This window comes from Helianthus annuus, chromosome 9 (genome assembly GCF_002127325.2).
Source record: "Helianthus annuus cultivar XRQ/B chromosome 9, HanXRQr2.0-SUNRISE, whole genome shotgun sequence".
Classification (NCBI taxonomy): Eukaryota; Viridiplantae; Streptophyta; class Magnoliopsida; order Asterales; family Asteraceae; genus Helianthus; species Helianthus annuus.
Window position 1 is genome coordinate 149895965 of NC_035441.2, and position 24811 is coordinate 149920775.

The 24811-nt window shown below is 34.2% G+C and overlaps 1 protein-coding gene and 2 long non-coding RNA genes across 3 annotated transcripts; 2 read left to right on the plus strand and 1 right to left on the minus strand.

Moving 5' to 3' along the window:
- The first annotated feature begins 505 nt into the window (after positions 1-505).
- On the plus strand, positions 506-2019 carry LOC110879064. Its single transcript, XR_004867549.1, has 3 exons — positions 506-670; positions 1162-1218; positions 1869-2019. It is a non-coding gene; the product is annotated as an uncharacterized LOC110879064 (long non-coding RNA).
- Positions 2020-4237: 2218 nt separating this feature from the next.
- On the plus strand, positions 4238-5771 carry LOC110874788. The gene is made up of 3 exons (XR_002556219.2): positions 4238-4388; positions 4881-4937; positions 5621-5771. It is a non-coding gene; the product is annotated as an uncharacterized LOC110874788 (long non-coding RNA).
- Positions 5772-5979: 208 nt separating this feature from the next.
- LOC110876537 lies at positions 5980-9821 on the minus strand. Its single transcript, XM_022124707.1, has 4 exons — positions 9224-9821; positions 7233-7673; positions 6708-7143; positions 5980-6610 (listed from the first exon to the last, which is right to left on the minus strand). The coding sequence occupies exons 1-4, from the start codon at positions 9819-9821 to the stop codon at positions 5980-5982; spliced, it is 2106 nt and encodes a 701-aa protein (XP_021980399.1).
- Between the last annotated feature and the right edge of the window lie 14990 nt (positions 9822-24811).

Here is a 24811-nt window from a genome sequence, read left to right on the forward strand (position 1 = left end):
ATAACCCGAATTTATAAATACATATATATACGTGCATACAAATAATAATAATAAAAATAATAATAATAATAATAATAATAATAATAATAATAATAATAATAATAATAATAATAATAATACAATAATATTATGAAGAATATATATATGTAACGTTGTAGTAATTTTAGAAATATATATATTTTAGTTAATAAATAAAGAGTTTATATGTAAAAAAAAAAAAACAAAAAACAAAACATAATTTTAAAACTGTTTCGTACTTTCGTAAGAATTATATGTAATAAAAGTTATTTGAGAAATGAAAAGATAATATCATTTTATCTTGGTCCCTACTCTTTGTTTAGTCATATCTATAGGTGGCACATATTGGGCTTAATAAATTTATTATAAAAACTTCTTTGAACACATATACCACAGTTATCATCCAAACCTTAGACAGCAAGAAAACTCTACTATAAAAGAAGGGATTTCATTTTCATATATCAACCTCTGCACCTGATATCTCAAAACCTCTTTCCTCTTAATATATATTTAAAAGGTCTCACTCCATAAATCATTTCTCAGCCACTAGTTGTTATTTATTTTTCAGCCACTAGTTGTTATTTATTTTTCGTCTGGGATATTTTTGGCTTGGACTCATCATTCTAGTCTACTAATTTCACTCTAAACTAAGGTATAACCATGTTTTCATATTTACTAGTCGTTTAATAATTTTGAAGTACACTTAATAGAACAAATCGAGTCAAGTAAATACTAAGGTGGCATGAGTTGTTAAAAAAAAATATATATATAGAACAAAATAACTTTCTGTTTTGTTTTGGTCTCGTTGATTTAGAAAAGCCATAACTTAAATTATAGAAGTATTTTACTTAATTGTTGTTACTATTATTTTAAAAGAGATTTTAAATATGAATGTATTAGTTAATGTTATATAAACCTAACTAGCTTTTATCTATGTATGTATGTTACTTTTGCTAAGGTATGTATGTCAGTATGTGTGTATATTAAAATTTTTATCATGTTAATCATTATCAGTATTAATTAATTTTAAATAAATATTGTTTTCAAATTATTACATAATCTATTACATAGAAAGATGATAACTACGTCTTTAAAGTTCGGTCAAATAAACAATTCTTCTATTTAATTATAACAATATTATAGGATTTCGTGACCGTCTACACGTATTCGGTTATCTCAGTTTTGTGATCATCGCTTAAGGTACGGATAGAATCCCTTCCTTCAATACATGTCATTTGGCCTTTGGGCATCTGATTTCTGATTTTTAAATTATGAAATAAGTTTATATTATAAAAATGTTTATAAAGTTTACGTGTTTATAAATGTACAAGTTTAAGATTATGTACATGTATCATGTTACCCAAGTCAGTCCCTTTTCTGTGAGGATGACCACAGACCCATCATTGTGGCATAAAATGATGTGGCACCATCCGTGACGGTGAGTTGAGTTCACGGCGTCTCTTCTGTTTCAGTCTACGGACTTCTGTTAGTCTACGGACTTCTGTTTAGAGGCGTATGGATCGATCCTAGGAAAAAGTAAATAAAGTCTGATATCTGATGAATGGTAGGTGTGATTTGCCCACACTCCATTCAGGTCTGGATACATGGGCTAGCTACCCTGTATTAACCTCTGTAATAAAATGAACCTTCTGGACTTCGGGTAAATCTGTATATCATTTTCTGATAATATTTGTTATATTTATTTAGTATATTTTGAATTATGAAAACTTAGCGTTTTTGCTAAAACAAAGGATTTTTAAAGAACTTAGCCTTTTTCTAAAATAAAATAAGTCTTTTGTTTTCCTCTATCCGCACACAGTACGTTTTTGTGTTTTCCTTCTTTACGTCAGGTTATCAAGACAATCTGGGACGGGATATAGAAGAGTGCTCGAGTATATGAAAAAGACCGTAGAAATAATGTACTGGATTAGATATCCTATTTCCATTAAGTTGTAAAGCCTTGTAATACATTTAAGTATTAATGGAATTATGTTTTTGATCTGACTCTGTAAAGTGACACGTCAGCCCGTTCCGGGTTGGGGTGTTACAGTTATGGTATCAGAGCAAAGGCTCTTTCCTGTAGAAAACTTAAACATAAGTTAAGACCTGTGAGACAATGGGTAGACGTGGGCTAGGAAATCTTATATTCCGCTAAATCATTTTCGTCATCCTTATGTATCTTTTCCTCTCAGATGTCTCATTCAAGTCACTCCCGTCGGAAATCAAAGTCTTCTAAACGACGTAGCTTTGACAAGGCATTTCAGCGTGCTTTCGAAAAGATGCTTCCTAATATTCTACAAACTTTCGATCAACATATTCATGATCGAGAGAATAACGTAACACTTCCACCACCTCCACCTTCTCCGCCTCCACGTACTCCCACACCTCCTCCATTACCTCCACCGTTTCCACCACATATCTCAGCAACTAAAAATGATGTATCGTATAACAACACGACTATGTCCCCGTCTGTCGACATCTACACTTGGCTCGCAAGATTCCAAAAGCAGAAACCACGTTCATTCAGTTCTGCGACTGTTCCAGTAGAGGCTCAAAACTGGATAAACCATATCGAAAAGATTTTCGAAGTTATGGGGGTCGGTGAGGAGTTTAAAGCAAGGCTAGCTACCTATAAGTTAGAAGATGATGCCCAAAGTTGGTGGGGAACCGTCAAGCATGCACGAGGAGGAGATTTTTATGTGGCTACACTTTCGTGGAACGATTTCAAAACTTTGTTTTATCAACAGTACTTCCCTTCTGCCCGTAGAGGAGAATATGAGCGAGAGTATGCATCTATTAAACAAAGGGAAGATGAGCCTATGGTTGAGTTTATGGCTCGATTCACGAGATTGGCTAGTTTCATGGGACCCGCTGCCGGAACCCCATTGATGCAAGCCGACAAATTGAAATGGGCCGTATGTGAAAAGATCAAATGGTTAATTGTAAACCAAGAGTTCAAGGATATCACGGAGGTTGCAAATGCAGTCCAAAACTTAGAAATAGCAAACAAAGACATGAAGCTACAATATGACGAGATTCACAAGAAGAACCAAACCTCATCCACCAGAGATCACAAGCCCCCTTCCAATCAAAACAGTAACACCCAACACCAAAACTGGCAACAAACACATCAGAACCCTAACACATCTAATCATCCTTATCAAACCAATCGCAAGTCTCCAAACCAAAACCAAAACCACACTAGTCCGTTATGCAACACCTGTGGGAAATTTCATAAAGGTGTTTGTTTCAAGGCCACAGGAAATTGCTTCAGGTGTGGACAATCTGATCACATGGTTAAAAACTGCCCTAAGCCGCAAGGATATGTTATCGGAAATTATGCTGAGCCGCCAGTATTGTACCACGCACAACTGGCGGAAGGGTGTTCGCTTTAACCACCAACATTGCATCAACGGAAGCGGAACTAGCAAAGAAACGTATAAAGCATCATGAATTGATTGGTCGAGAACCTTGAAGGAAGAATTTGAAATTTTCACTCCGCTAAGTAGAAACACGCGTTAAGTATTATCTTCATATATAAATAAGACTTAGAAGACTGCACGTCTAAATGAGATAATTATCATCTAATCAAGCTACCGTTAGAACATGTGGTTTCAAGTTTTGCTAAGTTATATTTTCCATGGGGATATATAAGGGTATATATGAAATATTAATCAGTTATTATCTTAATATGTTTTCATGATAAATTATGTTTTTCAATATTGTAAATTTCGAGGACGAAATTTTTTTTAGAGGGGTAAATTTGTAATAACCCGAATTTATAAATACATATATATACGTGCATACAAATAATAATAATAAAAATAATAATAATAATAATAATAATAATAATAATAAAACAATAATATTATGAAGAATATATATATGTAATGTTGTAGTAATTTTAGAAATATATATATTTTAGTTAATAAATAAAGAGTTTATATGTAAAAAAAAACATAATTTTAAAACTGTTTCGTACTTTCGTAAGAATTATATGTAATAAAAGTTATTTGAGAAATGAAAAGATAATATCATTTTATCTTGGTCCCTACTCTTTGTTTAGTCATATCTACAGGTGGCACATATTGGGCTTAATAAATTTATTATAAAAACTTCTTTGAACACGTATACCACAGTTGTCATCCAAACCTTAGACAGCAAGAAAACTCTACTATAAAAGAAGGGATTTCATTTTCATATATCAACCTCTGCACCTGATATCTCAAAACCTCTTTCCTCTTAATATATATTTAAAAGGTCTCACTCCATAAATCATTTCTCAGCCACTAGTTGTTATTTATTTTTCGTCTGGGATATTTTTGGCTTGGACTCATCATTCTAGTCTACTAATTTCACTCTAAACTAAGGTATAACCATGTTTTCATATTTACTAGTCGTTTAATAATTTTGAAGTACACTTAATAGAACAAATCGAGTCAAGTAAATACTAAGGTGGCATGAGTTGTTAAAAAAAATATATATATATATAACAAAATAACTTTCTGTTTTGTTTTGGTCTCGTTGATTTAGAAAAGCCATAACTTAAATTATAGAAGTATTTTACTTAATTGTTGTTACTATTATTTTAAAAGAGATTTTAAATATGAATGTATTAGTTAATGTTATATAAACCTAACTAGCTTTTATCTATGTATGTATGTTACTTTTGCTAAGGTATGTATGTCAGTATGTGTGTATATTAAAATTTTTATCATGTTAATCATTATCAGTATTAATTAATTTTAAATAAATATTGTTTTCAAATTATTACATAATCTATTACATAGAAAGATGATATCTACGTCTTTAAAGTTCGGTCAAATAAACAATTCTTCTATTTAATTATAACAATATTATAGGATTTCGTGACCGTCTACACGTATTCGGTTATCTCAGTTTTGTGATCATCGCTTAAGGTACGAATAGAATCCCTTCCTTCAATACATGTCATTTGGCCTTTGGGCATCTGATTTGATTTCTGATTTTTAAATTATGAAATAAGTTTATATTATAAAAATGTTTATAAAGTTTACGTGTTTATAAATGTACAAGTTTAAGATTATGTACATGTATCATGTTACCCAAGTCAGTCCCTTTTCTGTGAGGATGACCACAGACCCATCATTGTGGCATAAAATGATGTGGCACCATCCGTGACGGTGAGTTGAGTTCACGGCGTCTCTTCTGTTTCAGTCTACGGACTTCTGTTAGTCTACGGACTTCTGTTTAGAGGCGTATGGATCGATCCTAGGAAAAATTAAATAAAGTCTGATATCTGATGAATGGTAGGTGTGATTTGCCCACACTCCATTCAGGTCTGGATACATGGGCTAGCTACCCTGTATTAACCTCTGTAATAAAATGAACCTTCTGGACTTCGGGTAAATCTGTATATCATTTTCTGATAATATTTGTTATATTTATTTAGTATATTTTGAATTATGAAAACTTAGCGTTTTTGCTAAAACAAAGGATTTTTAAAGAACTTAGCCTTTTTCTAAAATAAAATAAGCCTTTTGTTTTCCTCTATCCGCACACTGGGCAAAACTTTCAAATTTTGCTCAGACGTACGTTTTTGTGTTTTCCTTCTTTACGTCAGGTTATCAAGACAATCTGGGACGGGATATAGAACAGTGCTCGAGTATATGAAAAAGACCGTAGAAATAATGTACTGGATTAGATATCCTATTTCCATTAAGTTGTAAAGCCTTGTAATACATTTAAGTATTAATGGAATTATGTTTTTGATCTGACTCTGTAAAAGTTACACGTCAGCCCGTTCCGGGTTGGGGTGTTACAATAATAATACGATTAAACAGTTTTACGTGTTACAACGAGAACCTACAACAAGTTAATAAAGTCTCTTTGTACACTTCTATTACTACGAAGTAACTTCTTACCCTCTGAAAGACGAGACATGTACATTGTCTCCCACTCCATATGTGTTATAACGAGAACCTACAACAAGTTAATAAAGTCTCTTCGTACACTTCTATTACTACGAAGTAACTCTTTACCCTCTGAAAGACGAGACATGTACATTGTCTCCCACTCCATAGCTTCAGTACTTCGATACATATTCCATAGTCCATTCGGTGGAGGCATCAGACCATCATCCGTTAACTTAACCATGATGAAATGGCCATCTTCCACATAGGCAATCGAAAGAACAGAATGGCCCTCCGCCGGACCATCAAACATGGGAAAGTATGTTTGACAAACACCATTGCTTAAATGTTGAACAAGCACACCAAATTTTTGAACCACCAACAATCCGGCGTATGGCAAGGACATCCAACATGCCATTGGTGCAGGTTCCACGTGCAACCAGTTTATTGATCGATATACTGTAGTGTAAAATCCCGGATCAAAAGAGTCAAGAAGAGGCAACCATCGGGCTTTGTTAATGAACATCTCATCCAGTAGCTCTTGGCGGACCCACATCCAAGCATTCTGGTCCAACCCCAAACCCATAGCCACCGATCGAAACCCACAGTTACCGTCAGGCTGGGCATCTTCCATATGTGTTATGTATCTTCGATACATAGATGGAAGCCAGTCCTTAAAACGATCAATCATGTTTTTGTACCTGTAATTGTAAAATATATTGTGGAAAATCTTTATCAAGGAAAATGTATGTATGGAAGTACGTAGGATATTATATAGGTCAATGATTGTTGACGTACCTATCCCCCACCAACAGTGGAAAATCTTCATCTATAATTTCAACTGTCTTTTTAGCCTTATTTTTCTTTGAACGACTGCGTTGCACTGCTGGCTTTTGAGCGTCCTCGTCCTTCTTTTGGCTTTTGCCTTTTGCTTCGGACCGGGTATCTTTACGTCTCGCAACCTCCTCCTTCTTTTTTTGTTGTGCTTTAGAGGTTGGGCGCCCCCGAGTATCTTGTTGTACCTCAGGCGATTGATGGTCAGTCATACTTGGATTCACCACCTTCTTTATCTTCGACAACATACTTTTTAGCACTATCGGTGGTTGCGCCTTCAGTTGTTGCATGACTCTGTCCATTTCCTCCCGAAGATTATTATCGCCTTCCTTAAGTTCTTCAGCATTGAAATCTAGTTTTGTCCAGAATTTGTCTACGGCGGCAAGAGGAATTTTGCAATCTGTATTTTAAAAACAATAGTTAGAAGTGAGGGCGGGGGGTGGGTATTCATATGAAGTAGAATAAGCGGTTGAAGTCTGTTTTTATTACTTGTATTTTCCCACCACTCCATCTGACAAGCACATGGCAACCCACAACTCGTAAAAAGCACATGACCACAAGTCCCCCCTACTGCGAGCAACGTACGTATCTTTTTCTTCTCCACAAGCAACAAATCTAGTGCTTTCAGGGAAACATTACCACGTAGGTTATCAAAGAATGATATCATGTGGTCCCCCATTTTCAAGGACCGGCTATCCTGAAAAGTGAGGTTTATTTGTATGCGTTGTGACTCTACAACTTTGTCAACAAGCCACACAAGTCTATGGAGCGAGCTGTTTGGCCCCTTAAGGTATCTCTTAAACTTAGCATGTTGGCTTTCAACTCTGTTGGTTGTATGTTGACCAAAGTTAGGGCTTGTGTTAGTCCAGGCTGAAACAAACTTTTCTTTATAGGGTAGTAGCCAGACAGTATACAAATAGTTCAAAACTCCTGAAAAAAAAAAACAGAATATAACGATTTGTAATGTTTGTATTGTAACACCCCGACCAAAGGCTCAAACAAAATTTTTCTGATAAATTAACTATTTTTAAATAATTAATTAAACAAATACAACTATGTAATTATTGGATTAAATTGGTTAAAAATCGAATTTTGGGAAAAATATCAATTTTATATTTTCGAACATCATTCTGATGTTAAAATAATTATATAAAAATTTTCAGGTTTTATAAAATTAGTTTACTATTTTTATTGAATTTAATAAGATTAAAACTAACTTAATTCATAATAATTAGATAAAACCGGAAATAATTATAGTTTATATTTTTAGTAAATCAGGTTTGATGTATATGAATTTATAAAAATGTTAGTTTTTATAAAAGTGATAAAAAAACGTACAAAATAAAATAAAAGGTGTGTGCCCGGTTGGATTTTAAGAAGTGTATAAAATAACTAATGTTAGGATAACTATCAGCTCCTGTACAGGAGGATAAACTGGTAAAGAAGGGGTGCTTTTACACGAGTTGTCCGGGTGCGATCCTTGCTAAGGGGCGGGTTATACAAGAAACCCCCCCTTTTTTGTTATTCTAATTAACGTAGTTAACTAAGTTAACTTCTTTTTTAAAGTATAAAACAACTAATGTTAGGGTATCTATCAGCTCCTGTACAGGAGGATAAACTGGTAAAGAAGGGGTGCTTTTACACGAGTTGTCCGGGTTCGATCCTTGCTAAGGGGCGGGTTAAACAAGAAACCCCCCCCTTTTTGTTATTCTAATTAACGTAGTTAACTAAGTTAACTTCTTTTTTAAAGTATAAAACAACTAATGTTAGGGTATCTATCAGCTCCTGTACAGGAGGATAAACGGGTAAACAAGGGGTGCTTTTACACGAGTGGTCCGGGTTCGATCCTTGCTAAGGGGCGGGATATACAAGAAACCCCCCTTTTTTGTTATTGTAACTAACATAGTTAACTAAGTTAATTTTTTTAAAGGATTTCTTATTCAACATTTAACTTGGTTAAGATTTTAGAGTTAAAATAAGTTTCAAACAAGGCTATTTCAACCCTTATACTTTAGATTTCAATAATTACATTTTATGCCCAAATATTTTGTACTTTTAAATAATGTCAAAATAACCCCTAGACTATAACTTTCAATAAATGACAGTTTAGTCCCTGGACTTGGTTTTAACCATTTTTGTTATTCTAATTAACATAGTTAACTAAGTTAATTTTTTTTAAGGATTTCTTATTCAACATTTAACTTGGTTAAGATTTTAGAGTTAAAATAAGTTTCAAACAAGGCTATTTCAACCCTTATACTTTAGATTTCAATAATTACATTTTATGCCCAATACTTTGTACTTTTAAATAATGTCAAAATAACCCCTAGACTATAACTTTCAATAAATGACAGTTTAGTCCCTGGACTTGGTTTTAACCATTTTTTAAGCAAGTTTCAAACAATGACAAACAAGTCCCTCAACTTATAGTTTCATAAAATGTCAAAATAGGCCCCTATAGTTTGTAATATAATACGTACCTGATCTATGGTCGTCAGTCAGTCGCGTAAATAGCCGCTCAAAGTTATAATTGTATAGCCTCTCAGTGGGAGAATTACACAATCGAGACCAAGAAAGCTTGAATATTTTCCATTCTTCAGCCGTTGCAAATTTTGCCTTGGTGTGTTTTAGAATATTTTGTGAGATGTGCCACCGACATAGCAATTTGGATGCTTTTGGGAATACTTTATCGCAAGCATTCATCAAAGCTTTATCGCAATCTGTTACTATCACGCACGGTTCCATACCCTCTTCCAACAATCCTTTGAGGTTCTGTAGGACCCATAAGAAGTTATCCTGTTTTTCTTTAGAGATAAAAGCATGAGCGACACAAAACGACTTGTGTGTCGATGTCACACCCACAATTTGAACAAACGGAAGTCTATACTCATTCGTTTTGTAAGTGGTATTAATCATCAACACATGTGGGAAAGCACGCCACATATCGTACGAGTACCGATGAACAAAAAAAACCTCCTCGACCGCATTTGTTTCGGGATTCACCCGGGTGTGGTAAACATACCTTCCTTCATGCAACATTTGCTGCAATATCCGCATTGGAGTCCGATCACCGTACATTTTGACTTTAATCTTTTTTATCACGTTTAATGCACATGCTCAGTGGGTTTTGTTTTCTTATGGTTTAATGTATGTTCGTAGGCTCTATGTTTTGAATATAAAGTCTCTCTACCAATGATTCTTTATCTGGGGTCAATCTTCTTGCAAATGCGTGACCCTCGAGAAATACCGCAGGCTCATGGTTATGATCCTTTTGCTTCACCACTAAGCTCCAATTGCCACTACTTGCGTCTAGTTTCCCTATCATTTTAAAAGGACACCCAATCTTCTTGCTACCAGAACGCCGAACTGTTGCTTTACTTTTGCTTGTGCCTCCACGGTCGCATTGCAACCATATCTCACTGTCCTTACTGACGAATCTTCACCTTTTGTTACCGTTCGTTGGGTCACAATGACGTAACCTTTCGCAATTTCTGTTTTGTAAGCCCAATTCTTTAACTCGTGAAGTGTCGCAAATACCTGAAACAACGATAATTTAAAACTATGTTTAAAACTATATTTGTTTAAAATCTAATAAACCTTATACATAACGAATAACACGTAAACAAAATCAACTTTGTCTAAATTCTAATAGGCACCCTTCTAATAAACCTATACATAACGAATAACACGTATACAAAATCAAAATTGTCTAAAATTTAATAAACATTATACATAACGAATAACACGTAAGTGACGGTAATGTTATACCTTTCCTTGTTTTTTCGGGTCATTAGCACCATCGTCACCGCCACCACCATCGTCCTTTTCACCACCATCGTCCCCGCCACCATCGTCCCAGCCACCACCATCTTCCTCGTCTTGATCACTTTCCTCGAAGTGTGTAACACCTTTCTCGATTTCGTTCTCGTCTTCCTCGATGTCAAAAGCACCTTCCTTGGACTTTTTCTTGCGTTGTTTTTCCTGATGGGAATGGTAAGTCCCGTATGCATGTTTTTCCTGTTGCGGATAGCTTTGAGCCACGTAAGATGGTCCCGCCTCCTCTACGACCTGAAACAACTTAATGGTTATACTAAAATAACCAAAACGACAATATGAATTTTTACCTGGTTCAAATCAGGCATCACGGACCGCACACTCCCTTCCTGATGCGAATGGTAAGTTTCGGCGTGTTGCGGACGCACGGAAACCACCTCCTCCTCACCTCGATCAACGCCGGGTAACCAAACGCTTCGGAGACATATGACTCATTCGAAATTTCACCAAAAAAATATCCAAAGTCCCAATTTGACATCGTGATTCGAATCTAATTTAACCAGACCGTTTATTTGAAAATTTTTATCATTTTCATCACTTTTTTGGGATTTTTGAACATTTGTATTACATGAATCCCATAAGCTTGGGGTAAAGGGAAAAAATTCGAAACAATACGCAGCGTATAGGGCCATGAGCGCGTATGCGGATCACCTTTTCAGCCTTTTCAGTCTGAACTCCGCTGTCTTGTCAGCAATATACCTTAAATTCAGATATTATAGTACCAATGAGCACTGTATAAAGCAATGAGAGGCGTATAGGGTTTAATGCTCCAACTACCACCTTTCTAATACATCGCTCATAGGGCAATGAGGGTCGTATAACTTTACTTTTTCTGAAATAATTAATGCACTCAACCCCTATACAACCCTCATTGCCTTATACGGGGCTGCTGGGGGGGGGGGGTTGTCATTACTTTTGGGGGATGTACCAATACCCTCACCCTTAGATATAATATGATGAAGATAGGGAACCTAATATGAATGCTCTAATATAATATGATGTAATCTTATACTATCATATTAACTAAGTTAACTCATAAAGATGAAATCAAGAGAACCTAATGTGAATGCTCTAATATAATGTGATGTAATATGATACAATATTATATTGTATTGAATAATATGATATACTACAATCAAGGCTATAAAAGCACATACACCAAGATCCTACATTGTTTTCCCTTCAACCCATAAACGAACCCTAGTTATGCTGAAGTCAACTTTATTTATTTCGTCTCAATTGACGAATATTTCAAACTCTCAGCCGCATGTACCCTGCATTCCTTCATCGGTATCTCTAATCATATGCTGTTACATGTTATGCATGGATTTGTCAATGTATTTGGTTGAAATCAGCTAGTTAACACTGGATCTGGTTGTGTTTTTGACAGAGTAAACGTCATCGAAAATCGAAGCCCACTAGATTTGCGGGTTCGAATTCATACGCAAAAGGATAGTCCGTCTCCGAGTATTGATATGGTAAGAATTTGCTTTAGTTTTATACTCCTGTTATTGTTGTTACTGCCATTACTGTTACGCAGTTTAGTCTTGTTATAATTTAGTAGAAAAGCTTTAAGATCGCTAAAACCATTTGGTGAAAATATTCTATAAGTTTGTTTGGAATAATAATTTGTCACTTCATACCTGTGTACGGTGATTTGATTTGTCCTAGAACCATTCAAGGAAAATAATCTCTCTCTCTGCAATCCTTCAACTGTATGTTCCCTGCAATCCTTCAACTGTATCTTTAATCATATGTCACTACATGTTATTCATCGATTTGTCAATGTATTTGCTTGAAATCAGCTAGATAACACCGGACATGGTTGTGTTTTTGACTGAGAAAACCTCGAAAATACTAGATTTGCTGGTTCTCGAACTTATACGCAAAAGGAAAGTCCTTCTCCGAATACTAATACCGTAAGAAATTGCTTCAGTTTGACACTCATGTTATTGTTGTTACTGCCATTACTGTTACGTAGTTAAATCTGATAATGATTTAGCAGAAAACCTTTAAGATTGCTAGAACCACTTGAGGAAAATAAACTCTAACTTTGTTTGGAATAAATAAATTTTACTTGGTATGTGTACGTTGATTTGATTTGTCGCTAGAACCATTTTAGGAAAATAATATCTCTCTCTCCATTCAACTGCTTGCAATCACTGATGTTTTTTAAACATGATAAAACAAGATAAACAACCTCTCTTCATGTTTCATAGGGTCTTCCAGATCGTTTCTGCAATTCGTTTTTACCAAAAGAAGACGTTAAATTTGCACTTGAAGATGAAAATGGAGAGCAATGGGAAGTCAATCAACAAAATGTATTTTCAGTTGTTCATATATTGACATCGTTTCTGCATAGCATTGAATTAACAGTCTATGGTTTCATCAACAGGTGGTAAGTGATGCACCAGGTCCGAGTTCGAGGTGAGTCTCACTTTGAAGTTTGTTTTTGTTGTATAAGAACCTAAGAATAACGGTTATATATGGTTTGCATACAACTTGCATATACGGAACTCTTTAAATGAAGTTGATTGTGCTGTTAGCCTTTTGCAATTGGCAGCACAGTCAGAACAACTAACTCAAGCTAACTATTTGACTTTTGTGTTAGTTAATTTTAGTCGTTACCTTTTATTTATATTATTGAACTAAATGATGGGAAAACAGCTACCATGTCCCCTTGTGGCCACCTTATCGGATATCTTGGAAACAGTAATGAAGATGTTGGTTTAGAAGTTCTATAATATTCTTGACCAACCGAACCCCATCTTTCATTCGAAGAAGTCAACTCTTTTGACAACTTCCGTGTGTTCTGGTCAATGGAGTCTGGATCGACCATCAACTAACCGATGATGTTAGAATGGGCTACTACAAATTATGCTTGTATAAGAAAGAATTTCTTCATCCGGAAGACGTGTATGATTCGTCCAACCGTAGAGATTGCTGGTGAGATTAAGAAGTGCAAGCTCACCACAGCTAACGAGGAGTTTGATAAATGGGATAAGTACCTGAAAGCTTTCTCGAGGGTTTTGGCATGAAAGTTAGGTTTTTACGCAATAAGTAAATCACACTTGAAGCGCTTCTGCTTGATAAAGAAGGTGCATTGGAGATAAAGCAGTACATGGAGGCAACACATGAACATAAACGCATAAAGCCGAGTTAAAGAAAGTAGTTGCCATGCGTAAGGAGTTGAAGGGAAGTGCTAAAAACTGTCAGGGGATTTTGGGTATTTTAAAGCAGAAAGTTGAGAGGCATGAACTTAGGTTCATGTTGCATTAACCACCTCCTTGAACCTGAGTTCATGCCTCTCAACTTTCTGCCGTAAAATACCCGAAATCTCCTCACACTTTCCTTTAACTCCTTACGCATGGCAGCTAATTTATTTACTCATGTTTAATGCGTTTATGTTCATTTGTTGCCTTCATGTATCGCTTTATGTCCGCAACACCTTCTGATTCAAGCACAAGTCTTGAAAGTGTGCGTAACTTATCGCGTAAAAACCCAATTTTCATGCCAAAACCCTCGAAAGCTTAAAGATTCTTATCCCATTTTTCAAACTTTTCCTTAGCTATGGTAAGCTCACAATATTTTAGCTCATTAGCAATCCTTACAGTTTCACGAATCATACCCACCGCTAACATGTCAAAAACGTTTTCTGGGTGAAGAAATTCTTTCTTATATAAGCATAGTTTGTAGTAACACATTCTCTCATCACCGGGTATCTTATGGCCAATGTCGACTCTATCGAGCAGAATTTGACATCTTCGAATGATAGATGGGGTTCGGTTGGTCTAGAATATTATAGAACTTCTAAACCAACATCTTCATTACTCTTTCCAAGATATTCGATAAGGTGGCCACTAGGGGACAGGGTAGCTGTTTTCCCATCATTTAGTTCAATAATATAAATAAAAGGTAACGACTAAAAATAACTAACACAAAAGTCAAAATAGTTACCTTGAGTTACTTGTTCTGACTGTGCTACCAATTGCAAAAGGCTAACAGCACAATCAACTTCATTTAAAGAGTTCCGTATATGCAAGTTGTATGCAAAACATATATAATCATTATTCTTAGGTTCATATACAACAAGAACAAACTACAAAGTAAGACTCACCTTGAACTCGGACCTGGTGCATCACTTACCACCGGTTGATGTTGATGAAACCATAGACTGTTAATTCACTGCTATGCAGGGGTAATAGATAAACACTGTCAATATATGAACAACTGAAAATGCATTTTATTGATTGATTTCTTTTGAACCCTAAACCCTAGGGTTGTGTTCATAGTCAATTAGATAAGTAGCATCATCAAGAATTGTACCCGGTAAATATCACCTATAGCAAAGCTATTGGTATGTTTGGTGCTATGGGTGGAATTCTGAACCTATATCCTGATAATATATCTTGATTTTAAGTTACTTATCAGCGTTCAGGATATCAAACCAGGATATTGGTAACATCCTTGGGAGTATCTTGAATATCATTAACAAATTTCTTGTAGGATGTGACTGCAGGTAGTTAACTTTCACAAGGACCAAGTCCCTTGAAGACTCGCTCAAATTAGTTGGATGAAAGACGTTGAAGGCAGAAGAAACGGTCTGCAACGGTCATTAAAGAATATCTCGGAATAATAGGATAGTTTGTTTATTCATGTAACTATATATATATGGGGTGCCGGATCATAGGAAACACACATACTCTCGAGCTCTCATACTCGTACACTCTCTCGTTTCTAGCTGCAATCACACTCGAACACTCACAAATCACAATTTAGATCTAATCCGAGCATTATCCTGACATTGTATCCTGGTTATTCAATCAATAAGAAGAACAAGGCAGGTGACGATTGTCAGCTCCCGAGGTTTTATGCCGGCGATCTAGATTGATCAAGGGCTTTCCTCGTACATCTCGTGTCCACATTTACTTTTATTATATGTTATTTACTTACTTACTTACTGATACAGTTTGATATCCTCGAACTGTATCCTGAAACTGTTTTTGTTCACAATCAATTTAACACATTTTTGCAAACATCAATTGCACACTACCTCACAAACTAAATTTGATCACTTAATTTCTTCAGTAATTTTTGACCAAAACAATTTGGCGGCCAATGTGGGGCAAGTGGTGCTATTTTTATTCAAAACTTTGCTAAAATCATTACTTGGTTTTTTGTTCTCAAAAATTTCACAAAACTATTTTCAATGACCTCTCAATCAAATTTCACAAAACTATTTTCAATGACCTCTCAATCATTACTTGTTTTTTTAATTAAAAATCGCTATTTATATATAAAAAAGCTTTTTTCAGAAAAAAAAAAATTTGTAATGCACATGTGTAGCACACATACACGTGTGTACTATTAAACATGTGCACTACAATTTTTTTTAAAGACAAAAAATAGCGAAAATTGGTAAAAAAAAAGTATGTTTTTTAGATTTTTTTAGTTAGTTTTCGAGTTTTCCCGTTAAATAGTAGTTTTCATTTGAACATTCCCCTATATATATATATATATATATATATATATATATATATATATATATATATATATATATGTAAAATACATCTATAATTAATATATTCAACTTTATTTGAGAAGGATACCTTTGTAACGTACCTTAAAGTTCAAGACAAGACACTTTAATACATTACTTAATAAACTTCTAATTAATACACTAAATGCACTCCCTCAACAATATTTATTGCTCTCATAAAAAAAAGGAAAATAACTAAATCACTGAAGAAAAATATTATACTAGACAGAAAAAACATTATTAATAATGTCAGGCAATAACAATGTATGTTCAGATTTTTTTTATAACCATGACAACCCGAATGGCTTCTTTTTTTCTTTCAAATCGGTTCGAGTTTTAATTTTAAGAAGGATTAGAACCGGTTTTGGCTAAATCAATTTGGGCTAGAAATAGGGGTGGGACCAAAATAAAAAGAACTTCCTAGAACCGACTTGGATTCGGGGTAAACTGAAACTATTTTTGTTTTCGTTTTTATTTTTTATTTTTGTAATAGTTTAGTTTTAAGTATTTTTCTTTCTTGAAATTATTTATGTTATTTTTACAGTTTCTTCTTCATTACATTTAAATATGGTTCAAAATCAGTGTCTCTCCGTCGCGAATCACGGCGAGCCACACACACACATACACACATATATATAACCTTCAATTCAGTTAAGAACCACCATGAGTTGTGAGAACCTTGAGAACTATTACTTTCGGAGCGAGTTGAGCCATGTATTTTTGCACAAAAATAGAAAAAATTATTATAACCACATCTATAAAAACAAAAAAAAAATGTCTAGTCTTAATTACGTCTCATGTAAGTTATATCTACGCCTGAAATACTTTTTTTACTACGATAATTTTTTTACACCTCATGTAAATATTTGCATGCGACATTTTTTTTATTTTCTGTTGAAACAAGCGATTTTTTTAAAGATTTTTGAGAATTTTTTTAAAAAAAAAAAAAACCTTTTGTAAGGCCTAGTTCTCATGGTTGTCCTAAGTCAAGATGGTTCTCATTTTTCCCTTTTCATATATATATATATATATATATATATATATATATATATATATATATATATATATATATATATATATATATATATATATATAATGTAAGTATCTATAGAAAACCCACTTTAATTTAGAAAACCCGTGAAACTCAAAGCTCCCGATGTTTTTTTTTTCTTGAAAAAATTTACACATGTTATATACATGTTTTTAAGGGTTTTGGGCAAAAAAAATCAAAAAAGCGCCAAGTAGATATTTTAAAAAAAAATAAACAAGTTTTGGTGTAACACATGTTACAAATATGTCAGATGAATGTAACATGTGTTAAACCAAAACTTGTTTATTTTTTTAAAAAATATCTACTCGGCGCTTTTTTGATTTTTTTTGCCAAAAACCCTTAAAAACATGTATATAACATGTGTAAATTTTTTCAAGAAAAAAAAAACATCGGGAGCTTTGAGTTTCCCGGGTTTTCTAAATTAAAGTGGGTTTTCTATACATCCTTCCCATATATATATATATATATATATATATATATATATATATAGGTAGAGGATCCTGTAAAAAGTCCAACTTTTGTGAGAAGTGTGAGAAATAATTTGGGAATGACAAGTGTCCCTTATCTTAATTAATTCAAAAGGGTATATTAGTAGTTGTCCATTCTTATCATTTAATTAATTGATTTCCAAAGATAACTGCCAAAAATATCAGGCGATATATTAGGGATGCGATTCGAATTCGATTTGTTCTATACATTTAATTGTTTACGGTAAGTTCTTGTTGTAGTGTTATATTCCCCAGTCAATAGTGTTATATTATGTATAGGTATCTTTAATCTCCTTTTCATATTGTTTTATCCCCATCAATAGTGTTTTATTCTGTATAGTGTTTTACAGTAAACAGATAGTGTTATATCTTTCTATAGTGTTTTATCATGTAATAATATACTGTTCCTTTTCATAGTGTTTTATCCTCATCAATAGTGTTTTATTCTGTATAGTGTCTTACAGTAAACAGATTGTGTTATATCTTCCTATAGTGTTTTATCATGTAATATATTGTTCCTTTTCACAGTGTTTTATCCCCCATCAATAGTGTTTTATTTATGTATAGTGTCTTACAGTAAACAGATAGTGTTATATCTTCCTATAGTGTTTTATCATGTAATATACTGTTCTTTATAGTGTTATAAAAAGTTGTTGTGAAGGAAATCGAAAAATTTAGAAATTCGCTGATTTTTTAGGAGATTGATGGGGGTTTTGAAACAATTACCATAAATTCGCTGATTTATAGGAGATTGATGGGGATTTTGAAAAACGGTTACCATATTTGAAACGTTGGAAAAGTCACTGTTGCCCTTTAATTTTACATAAGGTCCTTCTAATTAAAACACAATTTACATTTTATACCCTATTGATCTCAACCATTAGATCAAATATCTAATGGTTTAAAACACTTCTTACCCTTCTCACATTTTAGACACTTTTTACCATATCCCTACCCTATATATATATATATATATATATATATATATATATATATATAATGTAAGGTAGAAAACCCTCCATTTTGAGAAAACTCTAGAAAACCCAACCTCCCGACTTTTTTTTTATTTAAAAAAAATAACACGTGTAATATACATGTTTTTAAGAGTTTTGAGCCAAAAAAATCAAAAAAGCGTCGAGTTTTTTTTTTTTTAAATAAACAATTTTCAGCAACTTTTTCACTAACATGTGTTAGACAAAAAAGTGCTGAAACTTGTTTATTTTTTTTAAAAAAAACCACTCGGCGCTTTTTTGATTTTTTTGGCTCAAAACTCTTAAAAACATGTATATTACATGTGTTATTTTTTTCAAAAAAAAAAAAAAAGTCGGGAGGTTGAGTTTTCTAGGGTTTTCTCAAATTTTTAGGGTTTTCTACCTAGCCCTACCCTATATATATATATATATATATATATATATATATATTCAAAATACATCTAGATCTATACTAATATATAATATATGTTTGATGTACACCAAAGTAATTTAACTTTATTTGAGAAGGACACCTTTTTAATTTACCTTAAAGTTCAAAACATATTAGTACATTATTTTATAAAGTTCTAATTAATACACTAAATGAACTTTCTCAACAATATTTATTGCTCTCATAAAAAATAGGAATATAACTAGATCCCATAAGAAAAATATTATACTAGATAAATAACATTGTTAATAATGTCATGTAGCGACAATCTATGTTGAACCCTAATGGCTTCTTTTTTTATTTGAAATTAATATGGGTTCAAAACCGGTTCGGGTTTTTTTAAGAAGGATTAGAACCGGTTTTGGCTAAATCAGTTTGTGCTAGAAATCGGGGTGGGACAAAAATAAATCGAACTTCCTAGAACCGACTAGGATTGGCGAAAACTAAAACCATTTTTGTTTACCTTTTATTTTTTTTTTGTAATAGTTTAATTTTAGGTAGTTTTTTTAAATTATCAATGTTATTTTTACTGTTTCGTCTCCATTACACTTAAATTTTGTTCAACATATGCGAGACTCCTTCGCGATGCGCGGCATGCCACTTCTAGTATATATGTGTATGTATATATATGTGATGCATCTATACTTATTATTATATAATATATATTAGATGGACACCAAAGTAAGTTAACTTTATTTGAGAATGACATCCTTGTTATTTACCTTAATGTTCAAGACATACATTATTTAATAAACAACTAAATATTACATTAAGCCAAGTGAGGATAGCTCACTTGGTAGAGGCTCTTGCCTTTTAGTGGGAGGTCTTGGAACCTAGAGAGCCAAGACCGGTTCTAACGAGTTCATAAAGTCGAAGAGTTATGCCTATGATGGAAGCTTTCGGATTAGGTGTTAGCAGAACTTTTGGGGGATACAAGTCGGATCCTACGGGGCTAGGGGACTTTCATTATCAACTAGAATATGCAAAGAAGAAAGTTTCTTTCGTGATTTTTAGAAAAACCGAGAATGTTTGAAAGATTCTGCTCAGTGGAGAGAAGCTGTTCAGTGATGTTGACGACAGTTCCGCTCAGAGGAGGGAATTTGTTAAGGTTTCGAGATTTTACCAAAGAAATGGGGGGATAAAAATTTTCATATGATTTGGAATTTCTTCGGTAAATTTCTAAATGCAATCACAGGTGGTGGAGATTGTGTTTTTCTGGTGATACCAAAGGTTCTGGGTGGAATGTTTTGCACAGATACATATTTGAGGATTTTAGTTAATTCTCGAGCCTGCGTGAAGGGTTTTGCACGGAAACATACAGGTATCTAAAGTCTACAGTAGTTTCAAAGCGCTGTTCACTCCAGACTAGGGGAATCTTTATGAGATTTTACAGGGATCTGGTGTAATTCAATTCGTTGAGTTCGCAAACGATGTACTTGGTCAAGCTGACATCCTGAGTACTGATGCTGAAGATCCGTAGTGCATGACGTGGTCAACTTCACAAAGGCGAGACAATGAGATCTGGATGTAGTTCAACTAAGCATGTTGGTTGAGCTTGCAAGTGTATACTCGGTCTAGCTGACTTCCTGAGTGTTGATGCTGAGGATCAAAGTGCATTACTTGGTTGATTCTACAAAGATGGTTTACAGAAGACAATTCACCAAAAAACTCTACCAATGTAGTATGCTTGAATGAAATGGAGTTCTTATGACAAGATTAAGACTTGATGCATTTTTTTTAAAGAATGGAACCCTTATCAAATGTCGGTTGGAGTATTGGAAGATCAGTGGAAGATCGGTCAATTCAGCCTTGCGAGGAGATTGTACAACACCCAACCGGATACGCGTACTTTGAGGAGGAGAAGCTTCAAGGGTTTGGTATGAAGATTCAAGTGAAGATACTACTTACGGAGATCATCGGTCAAGGGGGAATTTGTTAACACTGAGAAGATGACATCAACAGATACTTGACTTGACTGAAGATCGATTGCAGTTGCATTTTCAGCATTCGACAGCAACGGACAAGGGAGAATTTGTTGGTGCAGTTTTTGTGTCCGATGCTGTTAGAATAGATTAGTTTTATTTTATGTTGATTATGTAATAGTTAGTGAAACGCGGTCAAACGAACGTGTATTGACCCGCTCGTTTGAAGTGGTCAAACGAGAGGGTTATTTGTTTGACCATGTGTGTGTGCAAGTGAAGTGGGTGTGGCTATAAATACCACCCCTTTTTTTCATTTGCACTTGGTGAGAGTGAGCAGAGAGTTTGGTTGAAGGTTTTAGACCTTGGGGGAGAGATCACCACTTGGTCTCTCCCCGAATGTATACTCCTTTGGTATTGTTCGGTTATCTTGTAGTCGGGCCGCTTTACAATGTTATACTACCGATTAATACAAAGAAGTTTTGTTTATCCATCTCTAGTCTCTCCCGTCTTGAACTTAATCACGGTTTCGGTCCGAATCACGAACCTACAATTTTGACTTTGAAAGGTAACAAAGAGAAAACAAGATTTTCGGTATGGAGACTTACTTTAGATGATGTGAGTTCATGCTACCCATTGTCTATTATGATTGCTTGTATATATATGTGATCATGTCTTTAGTCTTGCCTATGGTTGAATATTGAAAAGTGTGGAAAAAGAAAAAGTTTAATTCCTTTACCGAAAATGCCAATTTTGGAACATTAAAAAATTGTTATGTATTGTATCAGAAAGTAATATATCTCTTACTTGATTAATACCCAACTTTAAAGAACACGTGAATATGAGTTGTAGCATGCTTAGTGGATTCCGAGTTACTTAGGCAAGAATGTAACCTGACATATGTGAGATGTTAGGTTTTGGTTTGTAAAATGAGTTCAATGCAACTACTTCTTTCTCTCTCTTATTTCTTTCTCTAACCCTTGAGAAATCTAATCTGATACAAATGAGCATAATACCCTTTTTATATATAAAACTATCGGCTAAATGCATAATACTAACCTCATGATTGATATTTACAACAATGGTCCTTCAAGTTTTGTTAAGCCACAAGATGAGGTAACGCTATTGCATTGAACCAAACCAGTCATATTTCTCAACTTATATAGCTAAAATATACTCTAGTAAAATTTATTGTTACTCATCAAATTCTTTTCCTTCATAATAATTCCCAACGAATAATAAAATTTACACCTTGATATCTTATGTTGCTTCGTAACAATGGATTAAACCCGTTGTAGATCAAAATCAATTTATTCCCACATACTTCACGGATTAATCAATCTACTTCATTGTTTAACAACAAAATCCTCATAATATTAAATCTCATGATTTCACTATGTACCTTTACTAAAGCTCAACGATGGTGATACTTTTAATTACCTATAGTAGACTTATACACTACATAATTTTAAACAATAAATTATAGCACAAATACTTACTAGGACATGGTAAGTCCAGATACACTTGTGAAGGGATAAAATGACATGTGCTCACTTTCTTTAAAGTTATTAAAACCAAAACAGAATCTAAAAGGGCAAAATGACTCGTATCCACTTTGATATGTTGTCAATATCAAAATATACTAAAAATTCATATAACTTCTATAAATAGATGTAAGATTAAGTTATCTTTGCTGTAAGGATCTTGTTAGTTATCTTCAAGCTTATTCTATTGATTTTCAAGCTTTAAGTAAATGCCTTGCTTATGGAACATCAACACAAAATCTTTAGGATACATAATGCACAACATTAGTATCCACTCATAAATTACACAATCATAATTATTCTACACGTTATACATAATCAATATACATACATATATCACTCGTTCGACCCATTAGTACAAAACTTGTATCATATGGTGTTTGTTTGAATAATTTCATGCAAGTATGGAACAAAAAGGTTATGAAAGAAGGTTCTTCAAATGGGGATGTATCAAGAGCCGTACGCAGATGTTATATGACATGTCAATCTAACTTGATCAATGCAATAAAAGGGAAAGTAATTATTAAAATGTTTTGTAATCCATATTGTTTAAATTAAATGGGAATAATGGATTTTAATAATCCCAATTATTAGCCGTTGGCCGGCAACAGTCGTAACTTAAAAATAACCGCTGATCCCACTTTTTCACATATAGTACACCAATGGACCTTTACTGTCACGGCCCCCGGCCCGGTTTTACCCGTTTCAGGAGTCGCGGGACAGAAACCCATGGTAATTATTATGTTGGCAGCGGAATTTTAACAGGATCTTTTAAAACTTGAAAATGCCCAATTTATTTTATTTCACAATTTGGGGATAACACCCATAATTTACAATAAAGGTGATTTCACTGGGAAATCCCTGTTATTACAAAAACATGTTTCTTTATTTTATTGAACCACTTCTTCATGCTTGTAGTGCTACACGACAATTTTTCCTGGATCACAGCAGATCACCTAAGACATGTTTTAAAAAGGTTTTATCAGCAGGGAAATACTGGCGAGTCATTCAAGTTGCACAAAACGACACATTGTTATAATATACCGTATTAAGGGTGATTACAATGTTTTTATCAACCAATTCCCACAAATCGGTATTTGTCACTTGACAGTATCTGTGACTATGGTCAGATCACCCATTGGCTAACCCGTTATCCAATGGTGACGAGTATCAAGTAATGTATACAAAACCCCACCTACCGGCAGTAATTGAAGATTACAAAGACTTAACCCCTGTCATTATAAATGGAAAACATTTAGGGTTTTGTAAAGCACTTTGATAAAAAGAGAATGACTCACATTGCAAATTTAATCGGACAGAACCTTGTCTACAGATTTAACCTTGTAACCTAGTTAAATAACAATGCACACGAAACTAGGTCAGTAACTTAATACAACAGTTACGATAAGCTCACGAAATCAAAATCCTCACGACGAATGACAAAGTATAGCCCGAGTTCGGGCAGCACTTAAACATCCATCGAATTGGTTTCAATCGATCGGACATTGTATCGTAGCAGTGATCGAGTTATTACCTTGTTATCGCAGCAGAATTTCGTGCTTGTGTGTGTTTTTGGACTAAACAGAGGATATCTCAGTGTACGAAATGAGTTTTTCCGTCGTAACAACTCCCCTATGCAAGTGCCAAACCCCTGATACTTATATAAAAATGGTTCCTGTCGCGTGTCATGAGAGGCTTCGCGTGGCGCGACGGGTGCACATCTTGGGTAGGGTAGCCTCGTGTATTCCTAGCCCAGGTGAGTCAGCCGTTCGACAAAATTCGCATTTGACAACAAACTGTGAGGATAATACTAATTAGGGAATACCCCCCCCCCTCGAGTTTTAGGGGGCCCGGATCCTAGTTCCGATTGTTCTGAAAATTTTAGGGGTCATGTAATATTACTTGGGGGTTTCAATTAGGGTTTCCTGTTGGACATAATAAAATAAGAAATAGTAATTTTTATGAGAGTTGTTACATCCTCCCCACCTTATTAAAATCTCGTCCTCGAGATTTACTGGAACAAGTAGGGATATTTTTGCTTCATCTCTGATTCCAGTTCCCAAGTGTACTCAGGTCCTCTCTTTGAATCCCATTTGACTTTGACCAGCACTAGTCTTTTGTGCTTGAGAAACTTGACCTTTCTGTCTTCTATCTGTAGTGCTTTCTCCACAAATTTTAACTTCTCATTTACCTCTATATCTTAAAGAGGCACTACCAGGGATTCGTCAGATAGACATTTCTTGAGGTTGGATACATGAAATACGTCATGTA

Excerpts from the sequence above, each read along its gene's own strand:
- LOC110876537 (XM_022124707.1), bottom strand. The coding sequence starts at position 9,821 with ATGTACGGTGATCGGACTCCAATGCGGATATTGCAGCAAATGTTGCAT. Across the intron at positions 7,674-9,223 it reads GACTGACGACCATAGATCAG|GAGTTTTGAACTATTTGTAT; the intron begins GTACGTATTATA and ends TTTTTTTTTCAG. Across the intron at positions 7,144-7,232 it reads GGAGTGGTGGGAAAATACAA|ATTGCAAAATTCCTCTTGCC; the intron begins GTAATAAAAACA and ends TTTAAAATACAG.